Below are 19080 nucleotides of genomic sequence, written 5' to 3' on the forward strand. Positions count from 1 at the left end.
GATAACTATTTGATTAATAATTAATTATTTAATTCATTTAGTTAAGCTCCATGGTTGAGAGCCATTAAGTAACATGTAAATGTCTTTACCTGTTCAGTCTCAGCATGAACAAGTTTGCTATAATGCTGAGCGACATTACACATAATAAAGCAGAATTAGCTAGAATTATTATTAATGAATTATGCTCATTGACCCGCTGTAGGTTCTTGGCTCCGAAATTGAATCTGACCCAAAAGTAATAATTTAGTACAAGAAAGGTGCACACACACACAAATAACCAAAGACTGGTTTTATCACACAACTGGTTTATTAAATGTAATATCAAATAATGAATATTAGACGTTCATATAAAGAAATGGATTACAGCGATACATGAGGGAGCAGGGAGATTAATATATGAGGACATTTCTCTATGATAACTAACCTAAATTCTAAAAAGCCTATAGTTTATCCTAGCAAAGCGTTCAGCACCAGTCTCCTGAGCTTAGAAAAAATGTAACCAGTGACCTTGCATATCTCTGGAGACAAATGGAGATGGCTTTCAGGACTTCACAGATGAACCGGGCTTTCTTCTCGCAGACACTGGCCTTGTAGCATTGCACCTCTTCTTCCATTGGGCTTTTGGTCAAAGACACAGCCTTGAACACGGCAAACACTCCGTCAGAGCAAGTGGCATTCTGACAGGCATGTGGAATTCTCCTTTACTACTGATCTTCCTCCTTGAGAGAGATGTCCATACATGTCTCTCCTGGATCTTTGCTCAGAGACACCACCTTAGTAGATGAACATTCTGAGGGAGGAAGTGGCCTTCTCCTTCGTCGCAGATCCTGTGGCTCTTATCACCATTTTGAGGTTTCTTTCATGTTCGGGGCATGGCATTGAGCTTTGCTGGATTTAAACTATAGCTTTCTAATATTTCTACTAGAAATAAAGATAAAACTTATGTTGGAATTACTGGACTTTCTTAGCTGAGCTTCCAGACTGCAAGCAGATTCACCCTTTGGTGAATCTAAACTCCTCCTTCATTCCACCCCTCCTCTGTCCTTCTCTCTCTACATTTTCTTTCTCTGTTCTGGGTTTGTTCTGCCTGGGCTGAAATGTTGAAGAGCTGGCGAGCGAGAGCCAAGCCTAAGAGAGTATGAATTTCCACACCAGTAGTTTTTAAACTAGGTTTAGGAATTCCCCCTTATTGGTCTTCAAGGATTGAGGACTGGAGCATCTCTTTCCTCTGATGGTTCTTTTAGACTAGAATCTCCCTTAGTAGTGACATCACATACAATTCATGACACTTCACAAGACACAGACTTAAGTAAGATTACTGTTGACCGATTATCCAATATTTCTGAATCATGCTTTTGCAATATAAAACATTAGATGTTAAGACAAAGTAATATCTTTAAGACAAAACCATGTTTTATATCATTCTTAACCAAACAACACAAGAGTATGTGACGACATTAATTCCTACATAAGTTCATACAAAAACGTAATTTTAAAGCTGTTTTAAACCAATGGGAATTAAGGTTTGAGAACATCTGGTTTAAGCAGTTTTAACAGAGAGCATAGGTTGAACCTTGAATTCCTCTATCTGAGACCATTGAGACAAACTTCAGGGCCTTCTGGAAAACAGAGGATATTCCCTCACTCAATGCTACTGCTTCTGTCCTGGAAGAACGCAGTGATGTTTCCACACAGAACTCTGACAAGTAAAACTCTTCCCACACAATGAACAGTGATACAGTTTCACTCCAGTGTGAATGCACTGGTGTGTTTTGAGACTACTCTGGTGAGTAAAACTCTTCTCACACTCTGAACAGTGATACGGTTTCACTCCAGTGTGAATGCGCTGGTGTGTTTTGAGACTACTCTGGTGAGGAAAACTCTTCCCACACTCTGAACAGTGATACAGTTTCTCTCCTGTGTGAATGCGCTGGTGTGTTTTGAGATTATTCTGTTGAGTAAAACTCTTCCCACACTCTGAACAGTGATATGGCTTCTCTCCTGTGTGAATGCGCTGGTGTGTTTTGAGATTATTCTGGTGGGTAAAACTCTTCCCACACTCTGAACAGTGATACGGTTTCTCTCCTGTGTGAATGTGCTGGTGTGTTTGGAGATGCCCCTTTTGAGTAAAACTCTTCCCACACTCTGAACAGTGATACAGTTTCTCTCCTGTGTGAATGCGCTTGTGTGTTTTGAGATTATTCTGGTGACTAAAACTCTTCCCACACTCTGAACAGTGATACGGTTTCTCTCCTGTGTGAATGTGCTGGTGTGTTTGGAGACTATTCTGTTGAGTAAAACTCTTCCCACACTCTGAACAGTGATACGGTTTCTCTCCTGTGTGAATGCGCTGGTGTGTTTGGAGAATATTCTGTTGAGTAAAACTCTTCCCACACTCTGAACAGTGATATGGTTTCTCACCTGTGTGAATGCGCTGGTGTGATTTGAGACTACCCAGTTCAGTAAAACTCTTCCCACACTCTGAACAGTGATACGGTTTCTCTCCTGTGTGAATGCGCTGGTGTATTTGGAGAGCACCCTGTCGAGTAAAACCCTTCCCACACTCTGAACAGTGATACAGTTTCTGTCCTGTGTGAATGCGCTGGTGATTTTGGAGACTACAATGTTCAGTAAAACTCATCCCACACTCTGAACAGTAATACGGTTTCTCTCCTGTGTGAATGCACTGGTGTGTTTGTAGATTTCGCTGTTTAGTAAAACTCTTTCCACAGTCTGAACTGAACAATCATACGTTTTCTGTTTGTGATTCCTTGTCTGAGATTTCCTGTCAGATGTTTGATTGTGGGGAGTATCCAAGGATGTTTCCTGAGTACTGGAGCCTCTGTCTTCCATATCCTCACATTTAATCTCTCCTGATCTCAACATCATGTTATATTCCTCTTGGAAATGTTTCTTGATTGATGTGTGGAAAAACTGTGGAACTGTCGTGGACAACAGGAGCCAGAGGAAATATCCAAAGAGATGTTCTTCTGTCCAGGAAGACAAAGAAGAATGAGATAAATTAGTTAAATTCGCTCTCCTGGCGACCATTATTCTCCCAGATAGAAGTCAGTTCCACCTTAAATAATGTAACAAACATCAAAAATAAGTCAGTGTTACCATCTTATGGCGCAGAACAACATGCTTGTTTGATTTCGTGCATTTGAAAGTCTATGGACAGAGAAGCTGACTTTCCATCAGAAAATAAAAGATTTGTGTCACAGAAACACCTTCACACACGAATAAGTTTACTTTTTCCTGAGAAGCACACTGGTTGACCTCTGGCCTAGATTCGTATTTTTGCAATCTTAGTTTTGTCAAGAATTTATGTGTCTTTTTAAGTCTGATTTTTTTTTACTCAGAATTTTAGCAATCAGAATATTTTTAATGTGACTTTTACAAATCTGAATATTTCACACCTCAAATTTTAAGGTTTATCAAATGACATACAAAAATAATTCAGATCTAATATATTCAGACAAATATAACTCAAATATTAAAAATTCAGAAAAATAAAATTCAGATATTCAAAATTCAGTCTAATATAATTAAAACATTAAAAATTCAGATACAAATTCTTGTCATTGATTAAGATCCATATTTCTCTCGTTTGTTGCTGATAAGGTCATGGCCATTAGGTCCAGTATTAAGCCTGTGACGTGCATCTCAAATGTTAGTACGAATAAATTTTAGTTATTATACATGTTGTGTTTTTTTTTTAAATAAGGTAATGATATGGCTTTTATTTACATCATCTCCTGCTCTGGGGCCGAGAGAGAAAGAGTGAGGGGCTTCCTGTCCTCTCAAGATACAAACATTTCCTTCTAAGGGACACAGACAAAGACCATATGGAGTTTAAGGCGTTCCAATGTGCTGTACACACTGTGCATGTATGGACAATACAATACACTTCAGAACAAAGACACAAACATAGACAATGGAAAGTTAATCAAATAAATAAAAGAGCCAATGACAGGATAAGACAGGAAATACAGCAACAGTGACAAAAACACTCCTTTTAAGGTTTCCATGCACTCTCTCTCCCAATTAAAATTGCTCTCTGCACATACCATCTCTCTCCATATCTCAACCGCACCTCTCACATTTTCACTTTTTCAGTGTCATGTTTGAAATTGTATTTTGCTGAGCACTGTTTATTGTGCTTTGTTTGGATGTTTCTGCTGTTTAATATTGTTATTGTTAGATTTACATCTTGAAAACAAAGGGGATATATTTTCCCTTCTTTTGTACTGTATAAACCTGCATTATATTAAACTGATGTCATCACCAAAACATTATGTCATTACCAGAACAGCACTGTGATTACCGTCATGACACTTAATTTGAAGAAAATGTAGTTTTAAAATGTTTTATCTACAATTTTTACAAGAAAACCCTATAGAAAAATTAATTAAACCATCAAAAAAATAAGTTTATATATATATATATATATATATATATATATATATATAGGTGTGTAAAGGTCTTAAACACTTATCTTCAATAAAACACGGTATAAATGGTGTGTAAAAGTCTCTCTAATGTTTATCTTAGATAAAACACGGTATATACGGTGTGTAAATATCTCAAACGCGTTTATCTTCAGTAAAACACGGTATAAACGGGGTGTAAATATCTTAAACACGTTTATCTTCAGTAAAACACGGTATAAACGGGGTGTAAATATCTTAAACACGTTTATCTTCAGTAAAACACGGTATAAACGGTGTGTAAATATCTTAAACACGTTTGTCTTCAGTAAAACACGGTATAAACGGGGTGTAAATATCTCAAACGCGTTTATCTTCAATAAAACACGGTATAAACGGGGTGTAAATATCTTAAACACATTTATCTTCAGTAAAACACGGTATAAACGGGGTGTAAATATCTTAAACACATTTATCTTCAGTAAAACACGGTATAAACGGGGTGTAAATATCTTAAACACATTTATCTTCAGTAAAACACGGTATAAACGGGGTGTAAATATCTCAAACGCGTTTATCTTCAATAAAACACGGTATAAACGGGGTGTAAATATCTTAAACACATTTATCTTCAGTAAAACACGGTATAAACGCTGTAAATATCTTAAACACGTTTGTCTTTAGTAAATCACGGTATAAACATTGTGAATGTCTTAAACACGTTTATATACAATAAAACACGGGACAAACGGTGTAAAAATATTTTAAACACATATTTACCTTCAGTAAAAACAGGTCTTGATTTCTCTCAGACACGCGGCTCTGTTCCCGCTTCTTCCTCAGACACACTCTCCGCTCCACAACACCCGCCCCCTCACACACGATGGAGTGGAAAATCATAACAGCTGGTCTCCTATTGGACAGTCCCCACAACCCCGCTCACAAGCAATCCCGCCGTCTCATTACGTCAGACGCCACTCACGGGTTCAGTCTTGTGCCGGAAACTGTGCCCTATTCACTACATAGTGCACTATTTTAAGGTAGTGTCCCAGAATTGTCTCCTAATTGTACATCCCCGTCTTGATTCCCCTTTCCAAGGACCTCTGGGCAGCAGACATTACGCCTGATTAAAAACATGACATACTGCTCGCTGTCAATAAGGTACGCAAACCAGCCCATGATCCTCTGAATGCTTTCTGTGCATTATATACCTTATTTATATGCAATGACCTGGGTAAAATAAGCAAATTTAGCCTACCCTGATAACACACGAACGTCTCCAAGACGTCTGGAAAAGGTCGGAGCATCTTAAATGCGTCGTGTTCTATTCGATCTGATCTTAAATAGATCTTATCATCATTGCCGTGTTGCAGACATCGAACGTACACTAATATCGGTCTGTTCGATACCTGCATTATGCAGGAAATTGTATCTGAGCTTCACTTTGTGAAGCACTCGGATCATTCGTCGATGTCCCAGTGTCATCAATTCACACAGGCAGTGAGACGTGACCTACCTTAGGGAAAATATTTATACTTTACAATGATTACAACCGTTCTGTTAAAAGGACTGAAAAGCTACATTAACTGCATTCTCGAGTATGAAACATTAGGGTGACCAGACGTCCTCTTTTACCCGGACATGTCCTCTTGTTTAGACTTAAAAAAATGTCAGGCAGAATTTCACAAATGTCCGGGATTTTGTTTTTCTAGAGCTTACATAGAATTTCGAGAAGCGTTTCGTTCACAAACTAGTCCCGTCCTCCCCTACATCGTTTGGTTCGCTTGAGTGAGAAGGGGGCATGGTGAAGTAGCTTAAAATCTTCTGATTGCACGGTCTGACTGTAGAGCTACTGTTATTGATCGATAACCTTCTCTGTAAACATTTAATTGGTCAGTCTGCACTATATATACATCTCATATTCATATATTCTCAATTGTCACACCTAGGAAAACAACTTAACCAAGCAGAGTCTACTGCAATTGTGATTGCCTAATTATGTAGGAGGTGATATCATTCATTTGAAATAACTAGCCTGCATTAATGTGCCTAAGCCTAAGCGCTGAAAAGGGGCAATCAACAGCAGCTGGACAAGATCATTTTACATTTCACACTAAAGTAATTATTAGAAAATTGATACACAACCTTGGAACACTGAATTTGGTGTTTGATGACCTGATGGACCATATTCAACATCACAAAATGAAAAAGAAGCAACACCTTTCAAGGTAAGCATATTTATTGTAATATACACACATTTAAAATTCAGCAATTGTCAAATTAATAAATTGAAACTTTTTTAATTGAATTAATTGTGCATTAAATGATAGCATTAGCAAAAATTGTAAAAAAAAAAATTTGTAAAATTATCTGTGGTGATAACCAGTGTGGTTCAGGTGCAGCAGATGGAGACCTAGTTAACAAGACTCATCAGGATACTTCAAGATAACCCAAATTCCAGGCATGGCTACTGTAGGCAACACATACATCTGTAGTCACCTATAAACAGAAATAAGATTTAGAAAACAAAACAAATGTATAAAATTAATTGTTTTATAATTTGAAGGAAGTGTCCTTATAACTATGTGCATTGTGTGTGCTGCAGCAAAATGTTGATGTTAAACCTCACACTAAGCTTATGGTCTACATAAAATCCTAACCTTGATGCTAAAACAAATCCTGACCCTACCATTTTTGGACTGAACTATGTATACTGGCCAGCCTCTTCATTAAATCACCTAGATTCTACATTCACTGTCTGTTTATCAGCTCCACACAAGGAGCACTCTAGTTCTACAGTTACAGTCTGCAGTTCATACATTTCTCTATTTTGTTAGTCTCGTTTCACCTCATTTTTCAAATGGTAAGGACCACCACAGGACCCCAACAGAGCAGGTATGATTTGGGATGTGGATCATTCTCGGCGCTACAGTGACATTGACCTGGTGGTGTGAGTGTTGTGCTGGTACGAGTGGATCAGACACAGCAGTGCTGCTGAAGTTACTCATTCCACAACATAACCCCCACCATGTCAGTGTCACTGCATCGATGGGAATGATTCACCACCCAAAACATACCTGCTCTGTGGTCCTTACCATTGACAAACAAGATGAAAGTGTGAAAGCAAAACATGTAAATATACAGATTGACTGCATTATTCAATTGTATAACTATAATGCTCCTTTTATGGTCAGTGGAGTTGAAAGATTGGACAGAGTTTATAAGAAGGAGGTGTTGATGTCATGGCTGATCAGTGTATACACATCAGTCAGCCCTATTAAGATAGGTTCCTTATAAGAACCGCATAAATTGGTATTAAAATTAAAGCAATAATATTTTTTTCTGAATGAAAATTCTAAGTCACATTTAGCATCTACAGTTTGTATAACAAGAGCCAGAACATAGCAGTAGCTTTATTCAGAAATTCCTATAGTTTTCAGGCAAAAACAAACAGGATAGGCATAGGCTTGTTTTTTTTTTTTGTTTTTTTTTTGGGTGGTGGGGAGGGGCTTGTGCACCTAAGGGATGACATGCACTAAATGGTTCACATGGTGTTGGCGGCTGTAATGATTTGTAATATCAGCCTACTTTTTGCTGACCATTTAAATACGCTGTAGCCTTTGCTGATATGAAGATTTTGCCAGTGAACTACTGCCTGAATTTGGATTTTATGCCGTTTGTGGATCATTGGTGTCTGTGGACCGATTCATTGATTCTTTTAATGTTTGGATATTTGAAGATTGATACAAAATAAAGTAATGTTAACTGAATCTTGGACTTGTGTTTAAACAGCTAGTGTGTCGGGCATTAGTTTCCCCTATTAAGCTGCTCTGTGACTCCTAGTGATGTGTCGGTCGCGAACGAACCGGTTCAAAGAGCCGGCTCTTGTAAGTGAACGATGAGAGCCGGTTCCCGTCTAAGACCGAGCCATTTTTTTTCTAAGGCTTGTAATTGAACCAATCAGAGAACAACAAGCAAAGGTACCAATCAGCGAAGAGTTATACCACCAAGCAGGGAGGGGAGGGGTGGGTGGCCGGATCAACCCCTCCAAGCTGAGACTCTTGGTTTTCCTGAATGCCAATCTGCCTTCCAAAAAATAGTTGAAGAAAATGTTAAATCAGTTAAATGTTTGTTGATAATTGTGGTTGTTTTAATCACTACCGTTGAATGCTGCTGTTTTGCACTTTGTATTTGTTTATTTTATTTCCCAGAAATGGATGATTATTTAATTCAATAAGTTATTTTGTAATACCTACCTTTTGGGTTCCATTGGCTATATTTCAGAGTTTTTTTTTCAGAGATTTTTTATTAAGGTGTTTAAATAAAAATCCAGTTATTTATACAATTGAATGTGTGAGGGCAATCAATGGGTTATTACAATGTATTATTTTTAATATTGAACAATAATATTTTTTCCATATAATTGTAGTGGAGTATGGATCGAATAAAGAAATGAAAAGTTCTGAAGACTCTCCACTCTAATAAGGATTTTTTGGAACAGAACCCCACATTCCACAGAATTGTGTGTGTGCGTACAGACTCTGCTCCCCTCCCCCCCCACACACACACACACGCACACACCTAAGGTCTGCATCAAAGGACGCCTGGCTATGACCCCCCTAAAGATAACACACCCAGTTTATGATGCTTTTAGGCAAAAAGAAAATCAAACAAAGTGGTGAAGACTAGGATTAACAATCCAGTTTTATAACGAGCGGCGTCAAGATGGCAAACCTTATCATATGCGAGATCAACAGATGGCTAACAGGATTGAACTCGCCCTGAACTCCTGTTAACCCATCCGCACAGGACGAACAGCATGGACCAACAGCGACCCCAAGTGGACGTTTGCGAAATCACGTCTCGCCCTTAGGCCGTCCAAATACATAAAGGACTTAATCAAATTTTAATAAATATGTTTATGCAATATGTATGAATGTCACTCTCTGTTGTCCTCAGATGAACGTCCACCAATTAATGAAGTGATGTGTATTACTGTTTTAATCATGAAGGGAAGTTTCTGTCTCTGATTAGGAAAACGAATTAGTAACTAACCTCTAACATAATATTGTAGTGGGATGTAATCGTAAAATACCCAAGATATATATACATAGTTGTTTGATATTAATAATCCAGGACACTCATTGTGTTATACCACAAATATGTATAAGTAATTTTTGTGTATACGTGAATCTTTTCTCTCTCTCTGAAACGTGAAACAAGTCACGTGAGCCTCAGACCCAGGATCCAATCAAAGGAAGGATACCTCCCAAATTGGGCGTGACCGCGCTCTCTCGCACGGCTCACGTCGCACTCTCTGGCTTCCTCTCTCGCTTCTTCTTCTCGCTCTTCTCAGAGCGCTTCTGCCGCTCTCCAGTGACCTTCTCACGTTGCGCTCACTCTCTTCAAGTGCGACGCTCTTCATTCTTCCTTACGCCGACGAAACGACTCATCAAAGACTCTAAGAAGGACCGCATTCAGCTTCAGGGGACGCCTTGTGCCAGTTAGCAGTGCGATACAGAAACTACAACGTAACGTCGAGTAACTCTAAGTAATCTTTGTGTAATCGTGTTTATGTTTTATCGCCCAATCTAGTTTAATCTCACGACTGATCAAAGCAGGTGAAACTTATTCATGGCCAGAGTAAGAAACACAGCCGAGATAGAAGAAAATCGTAAAATAAGTATAAGCCTATTGACTCGATTTTCAGTTCTGGAGACTGCAAGGACCAGCGAAACTTCTCGTCCAAAGCGTCCATATGGTTGGAACCTCCCACTCAGGACAGTGAGCCAGAGGGAATCCTTTCGTCTACGTCACCACGCTCTGAGTACGCCCGAGGCGGCTTGACTCGCGGGTGACTAACTCCACGCTGACCCAGCCTGAAAACTTCCACGGAAGAACTGCGGGAACTAAGCGGGAGTCCTCTCTTCCATAACATGAAAGAGCCCCTGTACCCGTCGAGTGGTTGAGATCGACGAAAAGTAAGCTAAAACTACGCACTTCCAGAGCTGAAAATTGAATTAAGTCTCTTGATAAATTTATACGTTAATTAAATCTCAGTTGGCAACACATTAGTCACAAGTCATATCGCCTAGCTTATCTTTAAATTCGAATCGGCTTCACCTGCATTGATGCCGTGGGATTTCGAGATTATGCTATGTTAAGTAAATATTCTTTTTCCTTTTAATAAAATATTTCCACTATTTGAAATAACAGTGTTTGGAGTCTGTTCATTAAAAGTCTGAAAATCCTGAAGAACTCACGTAGTGATGACAGTATTCACTCTCTAACTACTTGTTAATGTTTTTGTCATTTAAGTCAATCATAACAATTATTATCATTAGTCAAAACGTCAGTAATCAGAAGAGTTTGAATAAAGTCAAACGCTACAAACACAATATATAAATATATATAATATATATATTTATATATATTACAGTGTATACACAACATACACTACATAATCATGTAAAATGTAGGTAATATTGTTCTGTACAAGTGGAAATAAGTGGTAAAACAAAGAGCCATTTAGGAGCCAAAAGAACCGGCTCCCCAAAAAGAGCCGAATTTCCCATCACTAGTGACTCCGATTTTTCTTGGAAAGTTGTCAACAATGAGGAAGCAGTGTGTACACACCCTGAGCCCTCAACCCGTTAAACAAGTCAGATTATATTTCTACACCATGACATCCCAAAAACATTTTTGTTGTTCCCCAAAGCAGACTTTCAGTTGTTAAAAAGACTTTAAACATCACTTTATTTAAATACCCAAGTACCAATAGTGTTTTAAGGAAACATATGCCTTTGAACAGATTACAGATGAACTATCCCAAATTTTGCATGTTAATATAGCAGCAAACAAACAACTCATTTCATTGTAAAAGTGTAGAGGAGTTAAGGTGACCTGAGCAGAGAAGGAAGTCACACTCTGCTCTGCTTAGGGCATTACATTCGCGTTCAGGGCAGAAGAGTGTGCAGGTCAGTCTCACCCTGTGGAAATTTTTTACCTGCCCATGACTGTTTTGCCCTCCCCAACGACACTGACACTGCCCACAAAGATTTTTCTATTCAAGATGGAGGATACCACTGCAAAACATTTGGCACAACACAACCATCAACATATTCCTCTACTGGAGAGTCAGTACGTAAAATTGCAATTGTCTAACTCTGGCATAAATTACCTATAATCCTAATTTCAGATTTTCAACTAATTTCAGCAGTGGCTCTTATTCTGGCCAAAATAAGTTTCACCTGCTTTGATCAGTTATAAAATTTAACTTTGATTGGGCTACAAAAAAACATAACGATGAACACAAATTAAAGATGAGTTGAAAGCTACTGCCAGAGCTAATTGACTTTTTCGCTGTTTTAACTTTTATATTGAGCAATGCTAACTGACCCAAAGCGTCCCCTGTTAGTTCGCATGAAGATCGGTCTTTTAAGAGTCTTCTTGAGAGTCGGCTCCATCAGCTTCAGAAAAAGGAAGAGCGAAGAGGTTGAAGTCTAGAAGAGCGAAGAACGAGAAAAGAGCTACTCCTGGTTTCATATGTAGGCGCCGTTATGCCCACTTGGGAGGTTGCCGTTCTCTGATTGTTTCCCGGGTTTGGGGAGTACACGTGATCATCTCAAGTTCCCAGAAAAATAAAGATTACTTACGTTTTGGCAAAAATCAAACATCCTAGAATTAATACTTCGTATGTATACTTGAATATAACATTTTGAGTATACTGATGTAGTTACCCCAATTATTCTAGTTATTAGAGATTAATTAACATTATTTTAAATTGAGACAGGAATCTTTCTTTGTGATTAAAACATTAATTCACGTCACTCGATTAGTTAGTAGACAGTCACCTGAGAATAACAGAGGATAATATTAATAACACATTGCATAATACATGATTAGATTCAGCAGAAAATGTGTCAGATATAATTCTCTTTTGAGAGAGAGAGAGAGAGAGAGAGAGAGAGAGAGAGAAAGAGAATGTTTCAGGTGGGATATGATTTCGCAAATGTTCACTTGGGGGCACTGTTGGTCCATGCTGTTTGTCTCTGTTGAACTCGGGTAGAGGGTTCACTCTTAGCGCATTCCTTGGGGGCCATCTGCCGATTTTGCAATAACATAAGCGTTCGACAGTCCGACGCTGAAGGGTAATAAAACACTGGGGTTCCGGGGTCCCCTCCCTTCCCGGGAGCGCTTATAATCCAGTCTCCAAGGCTCTGATTGATCTTTTAGGCTTAATAGTGTTCTCTAGGAATCAAAAAATTTGGAAACCACTTAGTGTCCATATGAATCCTTCTTGTGAGCATCTCAGGGTCACTGAAGAAGGGGATTTTATAGTCTTTCAACCTTCGACAGACTAATTGTGTGCATGGCTGCTAGCACATACATTCTGTGGAATGTGAGATCTTGATAAAGAAAGTCAAAGTTTGAATCTTAGCATTTTTTCATTTCTTGATCTGGATCCATTCTCCACTACATTCCCCCCCTTTTTCAGTTTTATGGTTCGGCAGGGAGCATGGAGCTGAAAAGAATTTTGCTGTGAAGGGAGGTGAGATCAGCAAGCACATTCAAATACATTTTCAGAGCTGACTTCCTATCAGTGTATGGGTGTATATTGAGTGTTGTTATTTGTATGCTGAAGGGATTCTAAATACTTATGGGTAAGTTTTTTTCAAACGCAAACTCGAGAGCTGGTTCTTTGACATTGCCTTCGGCTTATCTAAAACTTGGGGGCTCACCTCTCTGGGCTCTCTTATGTCTAACAAACTTGACCAATTTATTCGACGAAGTTTCTAACCTGCTCTGTAGGGTTTGAGTGTGTTTGAAATAGAACCAAGCTATACCAAAAGTCAAAAGATATTCTAATCCTACCAGTGCAACTAGTAAAGTGTCTGGAGTGGACCGTGCATAGGTGACAGGCTGTACTGGCCATAGGAGTTGAGACGACAGTTCTTTAAGAGTGTTATCAATAGGGGTTAGGTCAATGACTTGGGTTCCCTCATATTCTAGGCGAGTTAGTGTTTTAGTATCCAGCTTGATGGTGTGTTTGGAGAAGAAATATGAAATTTCTGTGTCGCTCTCATATTGGTCAGGGTTCAGGTGATACAGGGCCAGGTCTTCCACATGTAGGATTACATTTACAGGGACGTCTACCCAGAAAGTCTGGCTAGGAAGGGGTACCCTTTCTGAGGTGTCATGTTGATCATAGGTTTTTTCGTACATATTATTTCTCATTGTTTATTTTTCTCTCTTCATGGCGCCTGCCGAGGAACGAGCTCTTTCTGAGCTCGGCGCGGAGCTCGAGCAGCTCGGTCGCCGGATTCAGCGTCTCTTGGAGAAGCAGACGGAGCTCCAGCGGGAGAAGACGAGACTCGAGGCAGCCCGCGACGCCTCCTACGTGGCCGTCGCCTCTCCGGCTCCTCTGCCGCGGCGGTTTGCGGGGGTACCCATCTACACGCCTGCACCGGGATGGGAGCGCCAGCGTGGGCGTGGGAAGCCGAGGCCGTCCCCCCCTCCACCGCAGCCAGTCTTCACTTCTGCCAACCGGTTTGAGGTGCTCAGCTCCTGGCCTTCACCTGCTCCAGCGCCGAAGACTAAACAGGACGGTGTTCTTATTATGGGTGATTCAATAGTTAGACATTTAAAAGTGCCGGGGATAAAGAGTAATGCAACCGTGTCTTGTCTCCCAGGCGCACGTGTCCTGGACGTTGCCAGGCGTCTTCCGTCGGCGCTTCGGCAGCGTGAGGACTTCGGCACCGTCGTTCTCCACGTGGGAACGAACGACATCTCCGCCCGCCGCAGCGAGGTCCTGAAGGAGCACTACCGTTCGCTTCTGGATACCGCTCGGAAGAAGACGGATGCTAGGATCATCGTCTCTGGCCCCCTGCCCACCTACCGTCGAGGATGCGAGGCGTTTAGCAGGCTCTTCGGGCTCCACTCCTGGCTCCTGGATTGGTGCGGCACTGTCGGCGTGGACTACGTCGACAACTGGAGTGCTTTCGTGAGCGTCCGGCCCTGTATCGTTGGGATGGGCTTCATCCGAGCCGTCTAGGATCCGCAGTTCTCTCTGAGAACATTGAGGTGGTTCTGCGCCGGAACTGACTGGTCATTCCCAGTCACATCAGTCAGGTAGGTGGAATGGATAGCGAGCAGGTAAGTAATATTAAAATTCCTAATGTTCCTCCTGACCATCTCTCTACTGCTAGTATGATGAGTAGCATGTCCATGTCACCCACTCTGATTAACGCTAATAAATTTTTCAGCATTGAGACTGTGTAGGTTCCCCGCAAAGCTTGTTATCACAAACGCCCAAAAATCAGTTTTAACAACCTAATTAGAATTAACACCAAGGCACTGCAGCGAACGCAATATTTCAGCACTTCCAGCATTAAATTAGGGCTTTTAAATATACGATCTCTAACATCCAAAGCACTCAGTGTCTGTGATATTATTACTGATAACAAACTCTATGCATTATGTCTCTGCGAAACATGGGCTAAAGCCAATGAATACATTGCCCTAAATGAGTCCACTCCCCCTGGCTTCAGCTATTACAGTTGCCCACGAACATCTGGTCGTGGTGGTGGTGTAGCCACAATTTATGACCCTACCATTGACACAACACAAAAATCTAGTTATGATACTAAATCCTTTGAAGTACTTACTCTTAAAGTCACTGCATCAAAAAGGCAGCACTCGTTTATGCTCATCACAATCTATCGTCCTCCTGGCCCTTATACAGGATTTCTTTGTGAATTTGCTGATTTCCTCTCAAGTGTAGTTATCGTATCAGAAAAGGCCTTAATTGTTGGTGATTTCAATATTCACTTTGAGAAGGACCATGATCCACTTAAAATTGCATTTGAATCAATTTTGGATGCGCTAGGGTTCACTCAGAATGTTACTGGGCCCACTCATCAATGCAAACACACATTGGACCTAGTGTTAACACGGGGCATTGAGATAAAGAATCTATCCAATCTCTCGCTACATGAGACCATCTCTGATCACCATCTAATCACATATGAAATTGCGTTAAACTTTGATATTTGTCCACAACCACGCTATATTAGAAAGCGCACTATAACATCCTCAACAGTTAGTGATTTTATCAACAACCTTCCAGACCTTACCACCATTTCTTTTCCAACTCACCCAAATGACCTGGAGCTCATTACAAACAACCTACACCACTTATTGTGTACAAACCTAGATAGTGTTGCACCAGTCAAGACCAAACAATTTAGAGAGAAAAGGCTTGCTCCATGGTACAGTGACAGCACGCGTGCATTAAAACTGGCTGCTCGTAACCATGAACGTAAATGGAGACACACAAAACTAGAATGTTTCCGAATTGCATGGCAGCACAGCCTCACCGACTACAAACATGCCTTATCTAAAGCCAAATCACAGTACATCTCTTCCCTTATAGAAAACAACAAAGACAACCCTAGATTCCTTTTTAGCACTGTATCAAATCTAATTGGAAACAAAAAGGAAATCAACCCCATTGTTCCCTCTGATTTCTGTAGCAATGACTTTATGAGGTTTTTTAATGATAAAATTGCTTGCATTCGCCTCAAAATCCAAAATCAGTCCAAAGTCACATCGGCTCTCGTAGATGAACCCCCTGCCAGCTCTGAGGTGCACTTAGACTACTTGAATTCTGTCGATGAAAATGACTTGCTTAGTTTAATTAGCTCATCTAAATCAACTACATGCTTACTGGATCCTGTACCAACACAATTATTTAAACAAATTTTACCTAAAGTCATTAGACCATTGCTCACAATAATAAACTCATCCCTCAACATTGGATATGTACCAAAACCTCTGAAACTAGCGGTAATCAAACCAATTATTAAAAAACCCAATCTTGACCCTCTTGTACTCGCAAACTACAGGCCAATATCAAACCTCCCTTTTATTGCTAAGATTCTAGAAAAAGTCGTGTCACAGCAGTTGTGCTCTTACCTACAAAACAATGACATTCATGACATTTTTCAATCTGGATTTAGACCAAATCACAGCACAGAAACGGCTCTAACAAGAGTAGCTAATGACTTACTCCTTTCACATGATAAGGGCTATATCTCTATTCTGGTGCTGCTTGACCTTAGTGCAGCATTTGATACAATAGATCATGTGATGCTTCTTGATAGGCTGGAAAATCTGGTAGGAATAAAAGGATCTGCCCTCTCTTGGTTCAGATCTTATTTATCTGATCGTTACCAATTTGTTTATCTGAATAATAAATCCTCTAATCATACTTTAGTTAAATATGGTGTCCCACAAGGATCAGTGCTTGGCCCTGTATTGTTCACACTCTACATGCTGCCACTGGGTAGACTAATCCGTAAGCATGGGATTCAATTCCACTGTTATGCTGATGACACACAACTGTATATATCAGCCAAACCCAATGATGTTGCTTGTCTACGTAAAATAACAGAATGTCTAACTGAAATTAAAGACTGGATGATGCAAAACTTTCTCATGTTAAATTCTGATAAAACTGAGGTCTTGTTACTAGGTACAGATACTCAGATATATTCACTCAGAAATGCTGCTATTAATCTTGATAATTCAACAGTAAAACACAATGCCATCATTAAAAACTTAGGTGTAGCCTTTGATTCGACTCTCACATTTGATACCCACATATCCAATACAGTCAAAACCGCCTTCTTCCACCTACGCAATATTGCCAAAATTCGGCATATTTTATCATTAAAAGATGCAGAGAAACTAGTGCATGCTTTTATAACTTCACGTCTAGACTACTGCAATGCGCTCCTGGCAGGGAGCTCGTGCAAAGCGTTACACAAGCTTCAGTTAGTTCAAAATGCAGCAGCCAGGGTGCTCACTAGAGCTAGAACATTTGAACATATCACCCCAGTTCTCTCGTCCCTACACTGGCTACCTGTAAAATTTCGCATTGACTATAAAATACTCCTCTTAGCTTATAAATCTCTAAACAGTTTAGGCCCGCAGTATCTTACTGAACTTCTCATACCTTATCGCCCGTCACGTACACTTCGTTCACAGGATGCCCATCTACTCTTTGTTCCTCGCATTAAGAAAAACACAGCAGGAGGAAGAGCCTTTTCTCACAAAGCTCCTCAACTCTGGAATAGCCTTCCGGTTACTGTTCGGGGCTCAGACACACTCTCAATCTTTAAATCTAGATTAAAAACCTACCTTTTCAAACAAGCTTTTGGTTAATCACTCACCTTCAGGTTACTCCTTCTATATTGGTGTTCGGGCTGGTTTTCATATTATCACTGTTCTGTATTAATCCTGTCATATCACCATAGCTACAGCATTCTTAGTTAGCTTTGTAGTAACTGCCAACAACGCTGTCTGTCGCTGGGTTCTCTTGCCTGATCAGTGGAAGCTTTTTTCGCAGGACAAATTTCCCCGTTCTTTACCATGACCCTACTAACCTTTTGTATTTTTATTTGTTCCCTTTGTCTGGCTTTCTTTCTCCTGTCTCTCTCTCATGCTTTGAGATGTCCTGCTGCTCTCCAGGTTTTGCCCTGATCCAGCCCGTGTCCTGTACAAGATCCTGGCCTTGCTAAGACTCATACATCACTAATATCATCATCCTCACCATTTTCATTTCTACTTCTCCATCATCACTAATATACTACATTTATATTACTATAACCCCTTCACTTTTACTTCTGTTCTCTATTGTGTCTCCGGTGTCGACCCGAGGAGGATGGGTTCCCCGTATGAGTCTTGGTTCCTTCCAAGGTTTCTTCCTCGTGTGCTGAGGGAGTTTTTCCTTGCCACTGTTGCCCCTGGCTTGCTCATAGGAGGCTTGGACCCGGATCTCTGTAAAGCTGCTTTGTGACGACTTTTTGTTGTGAAAAGCGCTATATAAATAAAATTTGATTGATTGATTGATTTGATTGGTTAGTAGGGCCTCTCTAAAGGGGGTGTTAACCAACCAACGAACTCCAACAATCTCAGCTTGGGTACTGGTTACCAAACTTTGAGGTGTAACGATCACAAGGCACTGAGTATTATTCATCATAGGCTTAAGGCCATAAATCCCATTTGCGCTGTCACGAATAAAAGGTTTGCTAGGGAACAAGTAGTGGATGACTTTGGTGAGTGTGCACATAAGCAAGTTAGGCACCAAGTATAGATCAGGGTTATCATCTTGGTATGCTACAAGAGGTGTTGTCTTTACACGAACATAGGCAGAATCTTGCCAGAACCCAAGAAATTACATATTTCATACGGTAGAGGTTTTCAGGCGCCATTATAGTACTAAGGATAGAGGAACCAGATAGGGAGGCATCCTCCTCATGGCTAGGCTATCCACAGAGGAGCTGATTTCTTGTAGCATATCAGACAATAGCATATTCACAAGTTGGATGTGGGCAAGATCAAGTTGTACTACTGAAAGCAATGAGTTAACCATCTGGAGAGTTTTGTTCAAAGCGACACTGTGAGCATTGAGTATAATGACGGTGCCTTGTAGGGTTTGCCCAATTGTTTGCAGGTGCTGTTTCTGCTTGTTTAATTGGGTTTTAATGTTTGGAATATCAGCCTGCAATTCCCCTACTTGACATTTGACAAGTTAACGGCATTGATGGCGGATGTTCCAAGGCTCAGTCGTGATCCCACAGTTGCG

General features: G+C 40.2%; 2 protein-coding genes across 3 annotated transcripts in view; one reads left to right on the forward strand and one right to left on the reverse strand.

The window, feature by feature from the left end:
* The window catches only part of LOC136693778 (zinc finger protein 420-like), a 215209-nt gene that overhangs the window by 48307 nt on the left and 147822 nt on the right, over nt 1-19080 (forward strand). The gene's annotated exons all lie outside the window — the stretch shown is intronic.
* LOC136693786 (zinc finger protein 135-like) lies at nt 360-5336 on the reverse strand. Of its 2 annotated transcripts, XM_066666945.1 has the most exons (3): nt 5211-5279; nt 3751-3824; nt 360-2990 (listed from the first exon to the last, which is right to left on the reverse strand). In XM_066666945.1, exon 3 carries the CDS (start codon nt 2639-2641, stop codon nt 1652-1654), a length of 990 nt encoding a protein of 329 aa, XP_066523042.1. In that variant the 5' UTR covers nt 2642-2990; nt 3751-3824; nt 5211-5279; the 3' UTR covers nt 360-1651. The 2 variants fall into 2 exon arrangements, with proteins under 2 accessions (XP_066523042.1, XP_066523041.1); XM_066666944.1 differs by lacking the exon at nt 3751-3824 and having other exon boundaries at nt 5211-5336.

This window comes from Hoplias malabaricus, chromosome 4, assembly GCF_029633855.1.
Source record: "Hoplias malabaricus isolate fHopMal1 chromosome 4, fHopMal1.hap1, whole genome shotgun sequence".
Lineage (NCBI taxonomy): Eukaryota > Metazoa > Chordata > Actinopteri > Characiformes > Erythrinidae > Hoplias > Hoplias malabaricus.

Coding starts and splice junctions, on each gene's coding strand:
- LOC136693786 (XM_066666944.1), bottom strand. CDS start 2,641: ATGAGTTTTACTGAACATTGTAGTCTCCAAAATCACCAGCGCATTCAC.